This window comes from Quercus suber, unplaced genomic scaffold, assembly GCF_002906115.3.
Source record: "Quercus suber isolate HL8 unplaced genomic scaffold, Cork oak 2.0 scaffold_653, whole genome shotgun sequence".
Taxonomy (NCBI): domain Eukaryota; kingdom Viridiplantae; phylum Streptophyta; class Magnoliopsida; order Fagales; family Fagaceae; genus Quercus; species Quercus suber.
In genome coordinates this window covers 310,191-330,823 of record NW_027070094.1, presented here as the reverse complement: position 1 = coordinate 330,823, position 20,633 = coordinate 310,191, and the positions used below count along the sequence as shown (strand labels likewise).

The 20,633-nt window shown below is 30.7% G+C and overlaps 1 protein-coding gene and 1 long non-coding RNA gene across 2 annotated transcripts; one reads left to right on the top strand and one right to left on the bottom strand.

The window, feature by feature from the left end:
* Positions 1-11,651: 11,651 nt before the first annotated feature.
* Positions 11,652-14,186, bottom strand: LOC112030366 (putative pentatricopeptide repeat-containing protein At1g12700, mitochondrial). The gene has a single exon (XM_024063053.2). The coding sequence runs from the start codon at positions 13,667-13,669 to the stop codon at positions 11,879-11,881; it is 1,791 nt and encodes a 596-aa protein (XP_023918821.2). The 5' UTR covers positions 13,670-14,186; the 3' UTR covers positions 11,652-11,878.
* Positions 14,187-17,999: 3,813 nt separating this feature from the next.
* Positions 18,000-19,626, top strand: LOC136064262 (uncharacterized). The gene is made up of 2 exons (XR_010625918.1): positions 18,000-18,549; positions 19,459-19,626. It is a non-coding gene; the product is annotated as an uncharacterized LOC136064262 (long non-coding RNA).
* The last annotated feature ends 1,007 nt before the right edge of the window (positions 19,627-20,633 follow it).

Below are 20,633 nucleotides of genomic sequence, written 5' to 3'. Positions count from 1 at the left end.
TGCGTGGACTAGTAGTAGAGGAAGTACATCAACAAATCAATCTGTGGATATATCAGGTGCCTTGCTTGTCATGATTACTGTCTATGCATTATGCTTTTCCTCATAAACCTTTTTCCTTTGTTTCAGTAATGTGAACATTATTATTGCACGCTGAAGATAATGCAAATATATATTTTTTAATTAACAATGAGCAGTCACTTCTAAATTTCAACTAAAGCATTTGGATTAAAAGTTAGATTTCTTGAACTTATGCACAGTTTCAGAGATTAGGAAAGAAATGCTAATTTGGGTGCCACTAGTTATGAGTGCTTTTCTAACTTCAAGGAATTTGCTGCTGTCGTTATATGTGTTCAAAAGCTTAGATATTACATATACGTATTTTTCTGTTTCTCTTGATTTTGATTGAGTGTGCTTCATATGATTCATACCCATTAAAGAAAAATCTTTCTTCAGAAGCTTTTAGCAAATACACTATCATATAAGTGTATCATGTTTGTAGGTTTGCTTTGAAGCCATGAAATGTGACAATAACATGAAAACATAGAGCAAAAAATTGTTATCATTGTCATGTGCACCTCTATGTTCCAGCTCTAATCGCCCTTATGCACTGATGTGGCTGGGCTATAATTTAAAAAATTGGTTGCAACTTTGACAATTAATGAAGCATTTTGAAGTAGGATCATTCATTGTCTCGTTTTCTAATATCATTGTTAGAATAAATGCTAGCACGCAATATCTTTAATTTACTACTTCAAAAATATATCATTTCCTTGTTGCTAGTAATGTTATGTAAAAATGTGTTTGCAGACTACCAGACTTCACAAGGGGAAAGAGCATGCTGAAGCCAGATAGCTCATTTTGTGCTGTTGGATATTAATGTTCAGCTCTGCATCTTACATTATTTTTAATTTTTTGATAATTTAATATTTACAATAGTAATGGAGGGGGAATTCTAACCATAATTCTTCTCATAAGGAAAAGAGAAAAATACCATTGAATTACAAAACTCTTGACTAATCTTATTTTAAATTTCATTCAACTAATTATGACGAGACACCATAGATATTTATCTCAATAATATTTTGTTATTTATAGAATTCAAGTCTGCACCTATCCAAAGTTTAGTAGTTCATTTGGATTAGTTTTTTACTAAAAAGTTTATTTATTTATTTGCTTAGAGTTGGTAAAATACAAAATATATATATATATATATATAATGTATCATCGTACTTTTAAAAAAAATTCCTTTTTTTAATTTGATGGTGGGGAGGAAGATTTGAACCTTGACATTTTAATCGGAAATATCAAATGTTCCAATTGAGTTAATAAAATAAGTTGATAAGCTAAAATATAAAAATTATACAAAAGGATTCTAGAGTCTAGGACTCTAGGCTATAGTTTTGACTTAGACCTCTTAGTATTTCAAAGTTCAAAAAAAAGCATATAGTTTTCAAACTGTAACTATCAACCCCAAGAGTTGGCTAAGTGGTTTTTAAAGTCTCATGATATATATGAGATCATGAGTTCAAAACTACTAAGTGTGAGACGGGGGGACTGTATATAAGGGTGGCTTGATGCATTTAGAGGCTTAAAGTAAAAAATGAATTGGGGTTTTTTTTATATAGATTTTAACTATGATTTTTTTTTTTTATATAAAAATTTAAATCTTACTTAAACTCTATTATCTTGTTTTAGATGAAAAATTACTAATTAAAATAAACCAAGTAGAATTTTTTTTTTTTTTTTTGGTTGAGAAAGTCTATAGACACAAAATATTTGTCAAATCTTTTTCACACATGTTGATGGTGGCAAATTGACAATGGTAACTGGTAAGTAAAAACGTAATCTTAGTAATGAACCTAGATAAGTACTAGTAAGAGTTTATCAACTCAATTATTGTGAAAAATGTTAAGAAATTTTTTTTGTATTGCTCTTTTTATTATTTTTTTTAGAAGTGCTACATTTACAATATTTTCATAACAAATCTTAGGAGTTAAGTTGTTACTCATTTTGACTGGAACTCACAACTAAAATTACTTTTTTGTATACCAATAATAACCAGTAACAACTAACAACCTGCCACTTAGGATTTGTTGTAAAAGTATTGTAAAAAATTTTGTAACTATAACATTTCTCTTTCTCTCTCTTTTCTTGTTTTTCATTTGATTAAAAAATATTATTTTATTTATTGATTAATATGTGAGCTTAATTAATACTATTATAATGAAAAGAAAAAAAAAAAAACTTTATTGGTTAATTTATTGGTTAGCTAATGTTAAGAGAGCACAAGGGCATTTTATCTATACAAACCATTTACAATTGCACCATTGTCATGACTCAGGGCTATATTATGCTCCATTCCAAACATTTATAGATACTTCATTAAACATTGAGAATCTTACAAAGTATATAATAATTGCTATCTCCGATAAACAATGTGAGCTATTAGTGGCTGTCAGTGTCACATTTTCAACAATGTGGGCCATCAATATCAGGTGTTCAAGTCTTCAACAATGTGGGACATCAATATCAGGTGTTCAAGTCTTCAAGCCCTTAGATACCTTAGGTTCACCATTCACCAGTTAAAATCAATCATGTAATTACATTGACCAAGCAACACAAAAGCTGGTATCTTCTCCAACAAATAAATAAATAAAACTTCAATGCTATAATCAAGACCTAGTAGTGAATGCATGCAACTAGATGTAGCATAAATCCACCTAAGCATTGATGACCATTACCATCTTTATTGATTTAAGTATCTCGGTAGCATAGCATTCATAGTGAAATAAAGTGATACAATGTTCTTATCAAATTTTATAAGAAAAGAAAAAAGAAAAGTGATACAATGTGTTTAAGTAGTATATCTATATTAATATTTCATTTCCTCATATAGAAAACTTTAATTGCCATGCCAATAGATTAACAACATCTATATATATATATATATATATATATATATATCTATATATTACTAAAAGCTGAAGCGTAGCATTTAATGTTGCTACACTCACATTGAGCCAGGTCAGCAGCCATATCATTCCATCCTCTTTCTTAAATTTATCCTACAATTTTAAAATAGTTTTTATCAATTTTAAAATACTAATAAAACTAAAATTATTTTCAACATATCTCCACCATAAAACCCACTTCTTCTAAATTTAATTCCACCAACCCACTTCTTCTAAATTTAATTCTAACTTAAAGCTCAAACCCAAGTCTTCTAAACTGAAAACCCTTAGAAAACCACAATTACAACCTATGGATTTCCTTCCCTTTTGTTTCTCATGTGTTCTTCCCTTCCCCTTCCCCTTCCCACCTTCTAATGGTAGATTCCTTGACAGCCACATCATCCACTTATTTTTTACATCTTCTTTTCTCACTTTTATTCTCCCTAAAAAAAAAAAAAAAAAAGACACCTCTTACCCTCCCTATTAGTCGACATTTGCTGTTACACTTCTTCCAACCTTTCCCCTCCCTCTTTGCCTCTATATCTTCCCACTACTCTCTACTTTACCCTTTTTCTATCATTTTCTCTTTCTTATATTTTGATTCTTCTTCTCCTTATTTTATTTTGTATAAATTCGATATCACTTCTCACATTCAATCCATATTTTTCCAACAAAAAAACTGTGAGTACTCTCTCTCTCTCTCTCTCTCTCGGTGGATTTTTGTTCTTTCTTATAACTTTGATTAAGGGTGATGGTTTTTTTTTTTTTTTTTTAAATACTAGCTATTGACCCGTGTGATGCACGGTATAGTTTAACAAAAATAATATTTTTTTACTTTTACAAAGACACATTTTTTAGACAAAACTATTTGACAAAAATAATATTTTTTACTTTTACAAAGACACATTTTTTTAGACAAAACTGTTTAGAAACAAATAAAATTTCACTTTACTTTAAAATTATATTTGTATGTAAACCTTTCAAAATTCATATCTTACTATGTTAGGCTGAAAAGAGACAGATGTCAAAACTTATATATGCTAAAATTTAAATTTTGGTTAGATCGCATACTTGAGCAGTTCATGCCTATTTGAAAACATTGAATATGGGCAGCAGGTAGTAAGTGGTCATGGTTTTATATTCCACTTAAAATAGAAACTGACGTGACTTACATTTAGCTCAAATAACACATTATCTTCTTGAATATGTGGATTTCTATGATGCATTGCTTTTCATACACGTTCTTCATACCACAATAATGCACCACAATATAGGCACTTGCATGATGGTTGGCCAAAGCCCAAAGTTGCATGGTTCATAATATTTTCCTGTATTATAATTAATGTAGAGTTTTAGATTGACATCCGATGTCTAAATAATTAACAAAAAATATGATTTAATGTAAAAATATGTTTATTACTAAGATGAAGCCTTTGTTTTTGTTGTTTGCCGGAAATTATAGGAAATTTAGCTGAATTGTTTTGTATATTATCTGCATAAACATGATTATGTAACTTTTTCTCCAAAAAAAAAAAAAAAAGCTACTATAAAACAATATATGTTTGTATTTATTGCAAAATAATTAGAAACATAAATATTTATAAAAAAGTAGAAACACTTCTTATGCCAGTTGTATTTCTAACATTGTTGGGATCTTCTCTTCTAGATTGTAGTCACTTTTCAGTTTGAAATGAATAAAGCAAGTTAATTTTAGATACTATGGGACAATACAATTTTATATTTATTCATAATGAAAAGAAAAAAGTACCTGCTATATCTTCTCTGCTTTCTTATTTGCTTAAATTGACATTGTTGTTGGACAGGCATATATTGGAGAATGTGGGTAGCAATTTGTTGCTTTTGAATTTATTTTGCAACTTTGCCTCTTTATCTTTTTTGCATTCTTTATAAAATTCTACCAAAATAAAGAGAATTAGTGCAATAGTTCTCACAGACAAACCGAGGACTGAAGACCCCATTAAATTAAAAATGTAAATTCTAATAATATATTAATAGTATCTAATTAAAACGTTAAACAAAGAGAGAAAAAAAAAATTAAAGCTTACCTTCCTTGAAGCCCAAAAACTCATATTCCGTCTGCATATTACCTTGCTTAATCTCAATTAAAGTCTAAATCTATTTAATTTAATGGGTTTTGGTGGTGTAGAGCATGAATCAGGTATTTCATTAATTCATCCAACAATTTGAGTGAGAGTAATGATACAATACAATTAGAGATAGAGATGATTCCATTCAAATATTGTAAACAATCCAAATGACTCTAAAATTCAAGGGACAATCATATATAAATTTAAGCAAATATTGTGATGCAAAGATAATACCTAAGTCTTTTCCAATTCCAGGTGGATGTGGTTTCAACTCTATAAGCGAAGAACAAAATAATAAATTAAATTACATTTAAGTGAAGAATGGAATGTGTAATTGGAGGTTTTAGGGGTCACAATGGGAATTTGAAATGGCAACAAACCTTAATGAATCACACCCTAAAAGTAATTACACATTATGATTGGAGCACATTATGGAACATTTCCCACACCATGGAATCCACACCAAAATGACGTTTTGTTAGGAGCAATTTCAGGGGAAATTACACTTATTTTCATTTTTATGAGTGATATAATTATGGTATTAGATAATAACCGGCCCATAAGTATGGAATTAGACTTTTATTGTACCTATTCCTTTTTAATTATTAGTCATTAAGTCTCTACAATTATTGTGTCATTAAAGCATAGCATTTATTGTTGTTATTCTCATGTTGAGCCATATTAACATCCATGTCATTATTTTCTTTTCAATAATAAACTAAATTATTTTTTTCCATTATTTTTCTATTAGTCTTTTAACGATTTCACAATTTTCACTTCAGCTTCTATAACACCCCTAAGATTATTATAATAGTATAAATTCATCACAAATTTACAACATTATCTTAAACAAAATTACAATGAAACAAAAGGAATAAAAGATAGACTTTATAATAATTTATCACCCAAAAAATTGGTAGGCATTTTCAAATTCATAGCCATGTAGATTGTGTTTTGACATAAACTCAAATTCCTATTTCCAAAAAAACTAAGTATAAGCTTTATGTTGGCGAACCATATATTTTTTATTAGTCTAGGTGCGTTGGGGTTCTTCAAATTGTTCTTCTATCATTGAGTTTCTTTCTACTCTTAGAATTGTCCCTTGAGTTATTTTTTTCTTTGATGTTGTTTGTTTGTTGTTGTTGTTGTTGTTGTTGTTGTCGTTGTCGTTGTCGTTGTTTTTTTTATTTTTTTTTATTTTTAATTTTTTTTAATGTTCACCATCATCAACATCATGTATTTTCTTTCTTTGTTTTTATTTCATCATGATTAATATTACTCTTATTACCTAAAAAAAAAAACTAAGTATTAACCCAAATCAAAATTCAAGCAAAGTTGTATAAAAGGGAGAGAGAAGACTTTGTAATGGGAAATTAAACAAACACAATACCAAAACACATTTAAAAAAAAATCATCAACCTTAAACAGAACTATAAGAAAGGAAAAAAAATTCCGAGAGAGAGAGAGAGAGAGAAGAATATAGTTCACCTTAGAAAAATGTTAATCAAACATACAAAAAATAATAATAATATGATATATTTACAGAGATAAAAAGATAAAAAATACTTATAGAAATATTTTTTTAAATACTTGAATTAATTGTTACTTTTTATATACTACACCCAATTATATAATATTTATGTATTACCACGCATCGTGTGGGTCTACGACTAGTATATGTCTAAAAATTGAAGAGTAGCAATTATTGTTACTACGCTCCTGTTGAGCCACCTCATCCGCCAGATCCTTAGTCTTTTTCATATTTATTTTTTAAATTTAATTTTTTTTATAATATTGACTATATAAATATATTGACTTTACAAATTCATTTTAGGCGGTTTTAGCTTTACAAATTCATTTTAGGCTCTTCTCACCAAAAAAAAAAAAAAATCATTTTAGTCGGTTTTAACTTTACATATTCATTTACTTTAATTTTAATGTTATAACTAAATAATAAATCAATGGAAAATCAAACCAAAGTGTTGTCTACATATATTCCTCTTAGGCAGTTTTAAATTTAAATATTATTTTGCCCTTTTATCTTCCTTATTTTAGCTCTTCTTATTCTCATCATTTTATTATAAATTTGGCACTTGATCTCTTCCATTCTATGCATATTTTTCCTATACAAAAAAGGCTCTCTCTCTCAATTTTTTTTGTTCATTTTTTGTTGGATTTTTTATTATTATTTTTCTTGCATTTCTACCTTAGATTGATGAATGTTTGTGTTTTTAGAATCCAGCTTTTGATTACTTATAACTGAAAAATGAAGTCAAAGAAGAATAAAAAATATTTTTTAAAAATAGTCTATAAAAAATGTATTCACAGGTCTTGGTTAATCATTGATGGTATAAAAGATACAATCTAATAGCTGCCAATAGAAGGATCTCCAACTAGAGGTTTGTACCCTCATTGTCATGTTATTGACTAATTCATATGTGTTTCTTGATGCAAATATTTTTTTTTATCATTTTTGTAAGGACCCAGAAATCTAACAGTCCAAGCCCACTTAGAACAATGATTTTGTATAGTTCAACTTAGGCCCAAATCAATGTATTTGTAAAAGAGTGGATCAAACAATAAGAGAGGGCTTAGCCCGAGGATGAAGATAAGGGAAAAAGACTTTGTATTATGGAATATGTATGTAAATGGTTTGTTATAAGCTTGCTTGAGGAGGCCAATATGACACAGAAAGATACACTATTCACGCAATTCACTCAATGTTCCTCTTCAAACACTTCTTTTTCTGATACTTGTGTCTGGATCCCCTTCTCTGGAAATTTCCTTTCCCTTATACACTCCCTTCTCCTTCACATCTTGACCCCCCATCTTTACTTAACAAAATTTTCATTGTGACACTTGTCCCTTGAAACATCTACTGAAGATGGTAGAAGGAGCTACTTAGCTGTGAATTACACTATTCAGGTCACTTCCTCATCAATGCAGTTGATAAAGCTGCTGCCCACCATTTAATGCGGAGGCAATAGGCTACTTCTTGCTGGAAACTTTGCCTACCCTTCATGATTCTCTCTCCCCTGCCAGTCCTTCCCACCTGGAGCTCCTAAAAATCTTTTGTCTTTTCTCCTCCTCTCCTTGGGTGAATTCCCTCTTCGGGCATGTGATGCCCCAACAACAGCACTAACAGTTCAACAATCCCTTCCTCGTCCTCGGGCCCCCACAATTTTATTTACAACACTAAATACATTTAATGAATGGTGTTTGTTGTTGACCTAATTTGGAAAAAAATCATATTATAATATGTTATATTTTATGTTGTTGTCAGGTTTTTAGCTTATTTGAAAAACTATAGGATAGTTTGAACAAGCTGATGAAGAACAGTTAGTTCAGTTGAAGACAATGGCCTTTGTGCAATTTCATTTCACTATTTAAAAATATTTTGTTTAACAAATTAGTAGTTAATTGTTATGTGTTTTTTATATGATGTTCTTAGATACTTGGGTAATTGCTTTAAGTGTTTACGAAAATTTTATGTTATTCTTCATCTTCCTTATCTTATTAGTGTATTCTTTAAGAATTTTTAAGAAAATAAATTCAATTTTGTGTTTAAAATGATTTATTTATCTATTTATTTTTCACATATTGGATTAGAAGTTAGATTAGATTATGACGGTATTAACACAATACTTCTTATTTTCAAAAATATTTCTCTACTTTTTTCCCCTTTGGAATTGTATTCTTTTTTTTTTTTTAAGGAAAAATGGTTACAATCTTTTATTTTTCCCTTTCTTTTTTATTTAAATTGTAGTTTTGATAAGTTTTATTAAATTTTTTAGTACGTTTCTCGGCATTTTTGATTGTATGGTAGAAAAATTGGGTTTGAGAAAGTTTATTTAAAACTAAAGGAATAATTTTCAAATTTTATATACTTATTGATGATACACAAAATATTATAAAGAAATTTCATTAAAAAATTAATATTTTCACTAACTTTCTTTTTGAATTTTTAAGAAAAATCGTATTGTTTTAATTTTGGAACGATATAAATTATATATATTACATTTGTGATTGTCACTATAATAATTGAAAATATGATTATGAATATTATTATTTATTAAATTAGTTCAAATTGAAAAATATATATTAATGAGACTCCTCTAAAATTGCACGGGTTCCACGACTAGTGGGATTAAAACCCAAAACGGAAGGAAAAGGGCACATGTGAACCGATTGATCAAACAACCCTAAGGAAAATATTTTTTAATCATAAATTATTATAGATATATTTTCAAATGTTTGGATATATTAGTTAATTATTATGAAAATAAGTGTCACCTGCGAAATTCTAAGCAACAAAAGAATTTGCAAAATCCAACTACCTATAACTGCAAACAAGTAGCACATTATATAATAGAACAATGTTAACAATATAGCAAAAGAATACCAATGGTAGGAAGGGTGGTCATAATCTCTCCCAAAAAACATCAATGATATGAAAAGAAACATCTCTTCATAAAAAAATAACAATGTTAACAATATAGCAAAAGAATACCAATGGTAGGAAGGGTGGTCACAAAAAGTAAAAGAAATTTTCTAGGCTTTGAGCTTATTTGTTGATCAATTTATCAGTTGATTGTTAGGGATGTGGTTGGACATTGGGCTTATTATTTGGTTACAGCTGAAGCTACAGCTATGCTGACTTTTTAAAAATCTGTTTGGATTGACAGTTGGTCATCTGAATATGAACTTTAAGGCTTTTCGAGTTCTATAGTTATATGGTTGTTCTCTTTGTAGTTGGTGGACCATAATCGTGTATTGCTTTGCCCTCTTGTATGGAATGGAGCCTTAATTATGTTGGTTAGAGAGGGCAAAAATGCTCCACCCTGTTTGACCTGCCCTGTTCCACCCCACATGGGAGGTAAGGTTTTCACCCCGACTGTATGCATCTGTGTGTATCTCATTTAACATATGTTTAAATTGTTTATACATATCCTATTTATACAACAAGAACCCTTTTGGTAGTTTTGTTTAGTGGTTCTTTATTTGATTGGTCTGGAGCATGGGGAGTAACTGGTAACATATCCATTCTGGAATTTATAGTCATCATTGTCACTATGTACATAGTTTTTTTTTTTTTCTCCATATTCTCTAGGCTCCTGTATGTCTTTTTTTTTTTTTTTTTTTTTTTTTCTTTTGCAATAAAACATATCTTATAAAATAATTATTCTATTTATATTTTAATTTTTATGCATATTTTATTATCATACCAAAACACTGGTCTCTCAACACTCTTACCTCACCTCTCCGTTTTATTAGCAGACTCTATCTCTTTCCATTGCCCTTAATTATCTGTGAAACATTAAAGTGCAGAATGTTTTTCTTTAATTTTAATTTTTCTAAATTACCCTATTTTATATCGAAGTGCAGTTGTTAGGATATGGAGGTTTTAACTTCATTGGATTGATTAAAGTCTGGAAAGACGTAATAATATTAAATGACCTGAAGTTCGACAAATAGTTTATTAATATACTTGTTCGTTATATCTGTATCTACTGATTAAAAGTACTATGGATGTGCTTGTATGTCTTCAAGGTCAGAGTTGCAGCTCAAATGTGGAGTTGTAAATTTTTCTTTCAATGGGAGGTGATAAACTCCCAATTTTTCATTGGAAAACTATAGCCATTGGCTTCTCTTCAATGTTCATGGCCAGAGAACTTTTTACTCTTCCTTCTGCTTTTTTCTTTTTCTATGATATTTTCTTTTGAGGGAAGCAAGAGAAAGCATACAAATCTCTAGTCATCTGTGTATGTTGTATGGTCTTGACATATTGATTGTTCATTTCATGTTGGCGTTATGTATTGTTTCTTTTTGAAATGTAGCATGTATAAATATGGCATCTCAATGTGTTATACTAATAGTCATGCCTTCCACTTCTATGTTCCAAGTTTTTTTACTAATGTGTGAGAGTTAATGCAAGATGGATTTTGCTCTTCAAGCTTGGCTTTGTTCTGGTTCCACTCGCTTTATATCTTTGTGTTACTTTGTCAACGTTTTCTCTTGTTTGGATCCATTGTGGTGATAGTGAATTCACGTGTGTGTGTGTATGCATGCGTGTGAGTGTGTGTGAGTGAAAGAGTGCGATATCTTGAATAAAGATATGAACAAGATATTGTAGACCTGTTATTGAATAAGATATTTTAGATCTGAACAAATAAATAGTTAGTGTTCAATTAAATTCTCTAGATTGCAAAGAAAACATATCTCAAAGCTGCAAATCAAGCCTTAATTAAAATACAACAGTTACCTTTTCTCATCAGCAATCACCGCTCAAAAATTCATTTTTTCCTTCATAATTAGATATGAAAATATAATCAGGCATAGATATCCCAGCCTCCATAGCGGCGATCATTGTCACACATAACTTCACACACACACATAAAACATTCCTCAAGGGGTATGTTTGTGCGTGTAGAGAGAGAGATAGAGTACCAAAAGTGAAATTAAACCCTCTCCCATCCTAAGAAATATGAGTTCAACCCAATTATTGATTCCATAAAAACATCATCATCATCATCATCATTGCTGCAATAAAAAACAATTACTTGAAACCTTAAGACAAAATTTTACTCAAATGTGATCAAGTTAAGCTTCCAATATACTTCAACTCCAACAAGAATATTTCGAAGAACAGTAACATACAAACAGGGATCATAATGCTTAATTAACATGTTAAGCACCTTTCCTACCATTGGTATTCTTTTTCTAGAAAATTTGAAATGGAAAAAACATCAATGATATGAAAAGAAACATCACTTCATAAAAAAAAAGTAAATAACCACTTCCGACAAATATACATACACCTTATAGATTGACTGGCAAAATCATAATAAGTAATTCTTGAAGTGCTTTATCTGCTGGATTTGCAGATAGCAAGTCAACCAACATGGATGCAGTGGTTGCATTTGCTGAAAAACCCTTGTCATCCATTATCTTAATAAGTTCCATAGCCTTTGCTGTTTCATTTTGTTGCAGCAACCCTTGGATGATTGTGTTATATGTTCGATCATCAGGAGAGAAGTGGTTCCCATCCATTTTCTCTAGCAGCTCACTCGCTTCATCAATTAGCCCCTCTTTGCAAAACCCTTTGATCATTATATTGTAAGTACAAACATCGGGATGCAATCCTTTCGCAGGTAGACAATAAAAGAGTTCTCTTGCAGCTGTAAGTTTCCCGGCATTACACAAACTGTTAATCAAGATGTTGTAAAACACAATATTGTGGTCCAACTTTTTGTCTTCCATCTCTTGAAACAATGCCAACGCCTCCGCAATTTTTTTGTTCTTACAAAGGCCATCCAACAAGATAGCATAGGTTTGGGGACTTGGAAGTTGGCCACATGCCTGCATCTTATGAAATAGGACTAGTGCAGCCTCGGGTCTCTCCACATGACAAAACCCACCTATAAGAGTGCTATAAGTCACAATGCAGGGAGCCACTCCCTTGTTGGACATTTCATCAAAGAGACTCCTTGCTTCATCAATTCTTTTATTTTTACAATATCCATGGATTAATATGTTATAACTAAACACATCAGGTGAACAACCCCGCTCAACCATCATGTTCAATGCTTCAATGGCATCGTTCAATTTATTTTGCAAACAGTATCCATCAATTAAAGAATTATAAGAGACTATGTCAGGCTCAATACCTCTTTGAATCATCTTATCAAAAATAATTTTCGCCTCTTTCAACATCCCCTCTTTGCAAAATGTGTCCACCAATATGTTGAAGGTATACACATCTGGCACCATCTCGTTCAACAAAGTAGTAGCCTCTCTCCACCGGCCAAAATTGCATAGGCCTTGAATCAAGGAATTGTAAGTGACAAGGTTCGGCTGAATGCCTTTACTCATCATTTCAGATAAAACGTTCAAAGCCTCAGTTACCAATCTATCCTTACATAAACTATCAATGATTGTGCTATATGCTGTCAGATCAAGCTCAAAATTCCCTTCTTCCATCTTCCTAAGCAACCCAAGAGCCATATCAGTCTTACCAATCTTACACAGAGCATTTAGTATCGTTCCACAAGTAAATGCATCAGGTTGATACCCTTTCTTCTCCATATCTTCTACCAACTTCACAGCTCCAGCAATGTTACCTTGAAGACAGAGACCCTTCAAAAGGGTGTTTAGAGTAACAGAGCTTGGGTGATAACCAAGTTTCAAAATTGTTGCCAAGACAGAGAACCCAAAATCTACTCGGTTCAAATGGCAGAAGCAGTTAATCAAAATAGTAAGAGTATAAACATCAGGAGAGATACCAAATGTTTTGATTCGTCTAATTAGAGAAATGACTACTGGGTAATGCTTCAATCTTGCAATGGCACCCAACAGGTGATTAAAATCGTCAATGGAAGGCAAAGGGCGCATGTGAAGCATCGTATCAAACAGGTGTAAGGCATGATCAACATTCCTAAAGCTTCTAGATTTGCACTGATCTCTAACAGATTTCAAGAATTGATTTTGATTCGGATTGTGATTCGGGTTTTTTTTAGCACTAGCAATACTAGTAGTAGCAGCAGTAAGAGTAGAATAACAATAAGAACAAGAACGAAACGAAGAGTGAGAAGTACGAAGCAGCGTACCCATTTTCCTGAAGATCCAGCAAGCAAACAATTCGGCAGCGGAAATGAGAACGAAACGATAGAGTTTGAGAATTGAGAAAGCGAGAGAGAGAGAGAGAATCGCCTTTGAGGGCAGTTTACTTGAACTAAGCTACTGATCGGTGAGAGAGCATAAAAAACATTGGGGAAGGGGGCGGCTGAAATGTGGTATTTATCTCATGCTCCTAGGGAGAGACAGATCGAGACAGTGAGAGAGAGAGAGAGAGAGAGAGAGAGCTATTTTCGGTTTCTCCAGTAAACCCAAAACACAAATCCACTTCGGCGGCTCCAGGGAGGTATTTTCGGCCTCTACTCGGCCACCCTTCTCGATATCTCTTTCTCTCAATCTCCTCTTCCCTCTTTCTCTCTCTCAGTCGGGATTTTGGGAATGATGGGTTATGGGGAAATTAAATAATAAATACTACTGTAATAATGAAAAATAAATAAATATTAAATTAGAAGCAAAGTATGGTTAATGTAGTAGAATTTATTGCCATGATTGCTGATGAGGTATGGTTAATGTAGTAGAATTTCGCTTGGTATATAAAAATGTAAATAGCAAAAAAGCTAAGCAGAGGCTCGAATTATAGATCAGTTGGCCATAACACACTTACCACACCACTATGCTACTGATCAGTAATGCCTTGAAATTACAGAATTACATATATATCGGTTTGGTTTTATCTTTATGTTTATTGCCTAGATGGTTTCCTTCTTTAGTTCCTACCAAGCCCACATGAAAAAACCACGTTTGAATGAAACATTTATAACAGATGAATTTTTACCCTACCAATCCTGTTTTGAATGTATCGATTGTATGATTTATATCATTATCATATAAAATATGAGTGGAGTGGGGGGTTAAATTGTGCTACTTCTTCTCTGCTGATTGCTTACTACTATAAGTTTATTCCACATGCATGTTTGAGTCTACAAAAACCCTTATCCTTTGTTCTATGTTTTAGGACTATGCATTATTTGTTGTTCTGTTTGAATTTTTTATTAGTTTTTTTTTTTTTTTTGAAAGAGACAAATTTTTTATTAGTTTTGTACACAATGCAAGTTAATTTAGTTTCCTTGTTTGACTTGATTTCATATATTATAATTCAGATCCTCTGACCCACTTTATTAACCAACATTATTGACAAAGTTACATTATAATGAAAGTTTTTTGTTATGTTCTATAATTTCACAGCTTTAACAGAAGAGTTCCTTTTCTCCCCCTACTTGGATCAAGCCGCATTGGTTTTTGGTGGACTTAGGAAGAATTTTGCAGGGGTTGGTCATTTGAATTAAGTATATAACACAAAGTTAAATTTATTATCTATGTTTTTTTTTTTTTTTTTTTGGAGTTTCTTTTAGTGTTTGATAAATTGTGCTGAAAAGCTTGAAACAACCATGTTAATGGTTGAAGAAATTGAAGGGAATGATTATAACTATGCATTGTTTCAAGGCAAAACAATTGAGTAGGTTAGACACATGGTTCTAGAAATTTCCAAGCAAAAAAGGATGTTGTTACAGTAAGGCTTTTTTTTTAGTAAACAAAATAAATTTATTTTTTTCTTGAAAAATGACTTTCTATTATTATTGATTCCTAATTCTCTATTATTGTTCCATAGAGTCATCAGTTATGGTGCTACCTGAGTGGTTGTCCCTAAAATCTTCCCAATAGGCTATTTACCAATCTATCTTGCAGTATTATAGACCAATTCTGCTACTTATGACAAATTTTTATTGCCTAAAGGGATTGATTAATTTCTCAATAAATCAAAATGATCAACTCAAGCAAGCCCTCTAAAATTTGAGAAAAAGAAAATTCTTATGTTGTTATAGTATATGGTGATTATTGTAGTGCTTTCCATTGGGTTTACCATTATTCTCCACTTTTTGGTGAGTCTTATGAGTTTGTAATTTTTATAGACTTAAAGAAGGATGTTAACTACATTTAAAATTCTTCTCCATCTAAACTGAATAATTATGATTACTACATAATCATTTATTTTGAATACTCTGATTTTCTATTTTTGTGGAGGTGATTTTGTAGATTTGCATGCCAATACTGCCTATCCAAGAACCCACAATATACACTATAGATTAGGTTTGGATTAAATACCCCTTTTCCACAAGTTAGAACATTGTTTATGTTGTTTTAGAAGATTCTTTTAATTTTAAAATTTATTTACTTTTAAACTTAGTTTGTTCCTGTATACTGTCCTTCGTTATATTGTAAATAAACAAATGAATGTTGTAAATATTATTGTTCTTTAGATAGTGTAACTACCTGGATGAGTTTTATTTTTTATTTTTTATTTTTGGCAATTCGTACTTAGCTCAACTTTTCATCTTCTTCAGCCATTGTCTTATTAGTTCAATCTTTCATTCCCTCCATATATATATATATATATTTTTTTTTTTTTTCATTTTCATTTGATTCCTTTTAGATTTTTTAAATTTTTTTTCCTTCATATCTTCTTAAATTCTATAGTTTCATTTTGTTCAACCTTTCATCTACTTCCACCCTTCCTCTTCCATCATAATTTTCATATAAATTTCTACTTACTCATTTCCACCTCTCTCCTCTATTCCTTCCAAGTTGTTCACGATAAAAAGGTTAATAGTCTCTCTCTTTCTCCAATTTTGCTTCTCTTTTGGTGAATTTTTTTTATTGTTTCAATCACTTTTTTTCTACTAAAGGTTCGTTTTGTTATTGTTGATTTAATTGTCAAATCATATTTGTTTATCTTTTTGGTAAATTTATATCAGCTTTTTTTTTTTTTTTTGCGTATTTAGGTAGTTTGGTATTCCAATTTCCAATTACAAGTAATTTTTTTTCTTTATTGATATGATTTGGGTTAATAATTAGTTATTTTGCAAGTTAGAATTTGATTTTCTATAGTTATCAATTTAGATGTTAAACTATGAGACTTTACTATTTTTTTTTATTCCTTTGAGGTGGATAAAGTACTTTTAATAGTTGTATTAGAAGTACTCCATAATGTCATTTATTCAAAAACAAAAAACAAAAGTTAGTCAAACGAAAATAATTGAATGGATGACATACTTTAGCTTTTGCAATTGTATTTTAATTATTATTATTATTTTATAACAATACATATAGAGAAATTTAATTCTTAGATTTTGCTAATAATTGTTTATTTGATAATATGTTTTGGGTGGAGGAATTTGCAATTTCTACAATGAAAATAACCTTAATAGATTATCAACAAAATTTTGTTTTCCTAATTGGTCCATCTAATCATTGTTAAGTTTTATTAGTTTTTTAGTTACGTTTTTTGGTGCTTTGCATTGTAGGGTAGAAAAAATAGGGTTTGAGAAAATTTGTTTAAAACTAAAAGAATAATTACTAAATTTTATATTCTTTTTAAAGATTCACAAAATGTAATAAATAAATTTTATTAAAAAATGAATATTTTCGTTAACTTACCTTTTGAATTTTTGAGAAAAACTGTATTGTTTTTGTGGGGGGTAAAAGCCCATAGCTACTTAATGGGCCGGGGCACCCTGTTAAGGACTCTTTTATTTCCGAGGAGCAATAGGTGGTTGGGACGGCCCATCTGAAGGCAGGAAGCCCATAAGTAAAGGGGGAATACCGTCCGAAGAGGTCACTACTGGTCCAAGGACGTCCTACTCCTCGGCCACAAATAGCCTTGATCAAACAAACGTGTGGAAGGTCCGAATAATCTTCCTAACACACTTAATGATGTTGATAAGTTCTGGGTGGATCTGGAGATGATTAGAACTCGAAAAATATCTAAAGGAAAAGCTGCTACCACCGCATTAAATGTACTGCAACAGTTTTTCTAGCCGCATTTATGTGGAGAAGACCCCTGAACAGTGTAACCTCAGCTACCGCCACTCACGAAGAACTAAAGTAGACACATGACGTGACATGCACTTGAGTAGATATGCAGATGAAGAACAAGTGGACGATGGAGATGATAGGAGAGGATGCTATATAAAGAAGAAGGATCCCTGATAATAGGGGACGCAGAAAAGAGGGAAAAAGGGAGAGAAAAGCTTGATTGTAGCTCTGAATGTTGTAATCACTGTTCACTCAATAAAACACATCTTCGAACATTCATTCATGGAGTTATTTGAGCATTATTTCATGTTATCCTCACTACAAGTAATCTAGCCCACCACCGTCTACTTCATAACCAGCCCAGCTCTTTCGCCCACTCTCTACAAATTCATTGTTCTGAGTTTGTTGGGCCTTTAACCCATATCCTTTGGGCTTGAGCTACAAAAACCGACCCTACAGTTTTCATTTTGGTACAACAAATTTTATATTTATGATTTATGACTGTTCCTATAATAAATAAAAATATGAATTTTCAAATTTATATTTATGATTTATGATTTTTTCTATAATAAATAAAAATATAATAATGAAATATATTATTCTCTATTAAATTCGTCCAAATTGTAAAATATAAATTTAATGAGACCACCATAATCACGCGCAATGCGCGGGTTCGCAGCTAGTTTAATAGCAGAAGCTTGGTATGTAATGCGCCTGAAAGTTCTAGAGTCACTTGTTACTTGAAATTTATGCTTACATTTTCTATCTCCATGAATTTTTTTCAAATTTTTGTTTTCTTAACTATGATCAAAAGTGAAATTAATGTTTTTCTTGTTGCTGTATTTTATAATAAGTTCATTTTGCTTACCCCTTCTGCCCTCCCCATCCCCAAAAGAAAATATATACAAAAAAAAAAAAAAAGAGCAGGAAAATGAATGATTCTGTAGCCAATGCACTTTAGTCATAACCTTTGAAGGTTGAGGAATCAGTTGAACAATCTTACAGTTATTACTCTGGATATAATGGAAGTGACAAATCCTCAGGTGCGTGATGCCTTTTGATATTTATTCTCCATGTAGAACTACTAATCATGGTAATCTCAATTTAAAGCTGTTAAAAGTTTCAAGTTGCTTTGACTGTTTTGCGTGGACCAGTGGTAGAGGAAGTACATCAATAAATCAATATGTGGATATATCAGGTGCCTTGCTTGTCATGATTGCTGTCTATGCATTATGTTTTTCCTCATAATTCATAAACCTTTTTCCTTTGTTTCAGCACTGTGAACGTTATTATTGCATGCTGAAGATAATGCAAATATATATATTTTTTTAATAAACAATGAGCAGTCACTTCTAAATTTCAACAAAAGCATTTGGATTAAAAGTAAAATTTCTTGTACTTATGCATAGTTTCAGAGATTAGGAAAGAAATGCTAATTTGGGTGCAACTAGTTATGAGTGCTTTTGTAACTTCAAGGAATCTGCTGTTGTAGTTATATGTGTTCAGAAGCTTACATATACGTGTTTTCTGTTTCTCTTGATTTCGATTGAGTGTGCTTCATATGATTCATACCCATTAAAGAAAAATCTTTCTTCAGAAGCTTTTAGCAAATACACTATCACATAAGTGTGTCATGTTTGTAGGTTTGGTTTGAAGCCATGAAATGTGACAGTAATATGAAAACATAGAGCAAAAAATTGTTATCATTGTCATGTACACCTCTATGTTCCAACTCTGATTGCCCTTATGCATTGATGTGTTTGGGCTATAACTTAAAAAATTGATTGCAACTTTGACAATTAATGAAGAATCTTGAAGTAGGATCATTCATTATCTCTTTTTCTAATATCATTGTTAGAATAAATGCTAGCACGCAATATCTTTAATATTTACTACTTCAAAAATATTCAGTTTCCTGTTGCTAGTAATGTTATGTAAAAATGTGTTTGCAGACTGCCAGACTTCACAAGGGGAAAGAGCATGCTGAAGCCAGATAGCTCATTTTGTGTTGTTTATTGGTGTTGTTGGATATTAATGTTCAGCTCTGCATCTTACATTATTTTTAATTTTTTGATAATTTAATATTTACAATAGAAATGGAGGGGGAATTCTAACCATAATTCTTCTCATAAGGAATAGAGAAAAATACCATTGAATTACAAAACTCTTTGACTAATCTTATTTTAAATTTCATTCAACTAATTATGACAAAACACCATAGATATTTATCTCAATAATATTTGGTTATTTATAGAATTCAAGTCTGCACCTATTTAAAGTTTAGTAGTTCGTTTGGATTAGTTTTTTACTAAAAATTTTATTTATTTATTTATTTGCTTAGAGTTGAAAAAATACAAAAAAAATTATGATGTATCATCATACTTTAATTTTTTTTTTTTTTTTTTTTAATTTGATAGTGGGGAGGAAGATTTGAACCTTGACATTTTAATTGGAAAAATCAAAATGTTCCAATTGAGTTAATAAAATAAGTTAATAAGCTAAAATATAAAAATTATACAAAAGGATTCTAGAGTCTAGGCTATAGTTTTGACTTAGACCTCCTAGTATTTCAAAGTTCAAAACAAACCATTTAGATTTTAAACTATAACTATCAACCCCAAGAGTTCGCTAAGCAGTTCTTAAAGTCTCATGATATATATGAGATCATGAGTTCAAAACTACTAAGTGTGAGATGGGGGATCTGTATATAAGTGTGACTTGATGCGTTTAAAGGCTTAAAGCAAAAAATGAATTGGGGTTTTTTTTTTTATATATTTAACTATGATTTTTTTTAATATAAAAATTTAAATCTTACTTAAACTGTATTATCTTGTTTTAGATGAAAAATTACTAATTAAAATAAACCATGTAGAATTTTTTTTTTTTGGGTTGAGAAAGTCTATAGACACATAAAATTTGTCAAATCTTTTTCACACATGTTGATGTGTGGCAAATTGATAGTAGTAACTGGTAAGTAAAAAGATAATGTTAGTAATGGACCCATATAAGAACTAGTAAAAGTTTATCAACTCAATTGTTGTGAAAAATGTAAAGAAAATTTTTGTGTATTGCTCTTTTTATTATTTTTTTAGAAATGCTACATTCACAACATTTTTACAACAAATCT

Bases quoted from the DNA above. Each gene is read 5' to 3' on its own strand.
- LOC112030366 (XM_024063053.2), bottom strand. From the start codon at position 13,669: ATGGGTACGCTGCTTCGTACTTCTCACTCTTCGTTTCGTTCTTGTTCT.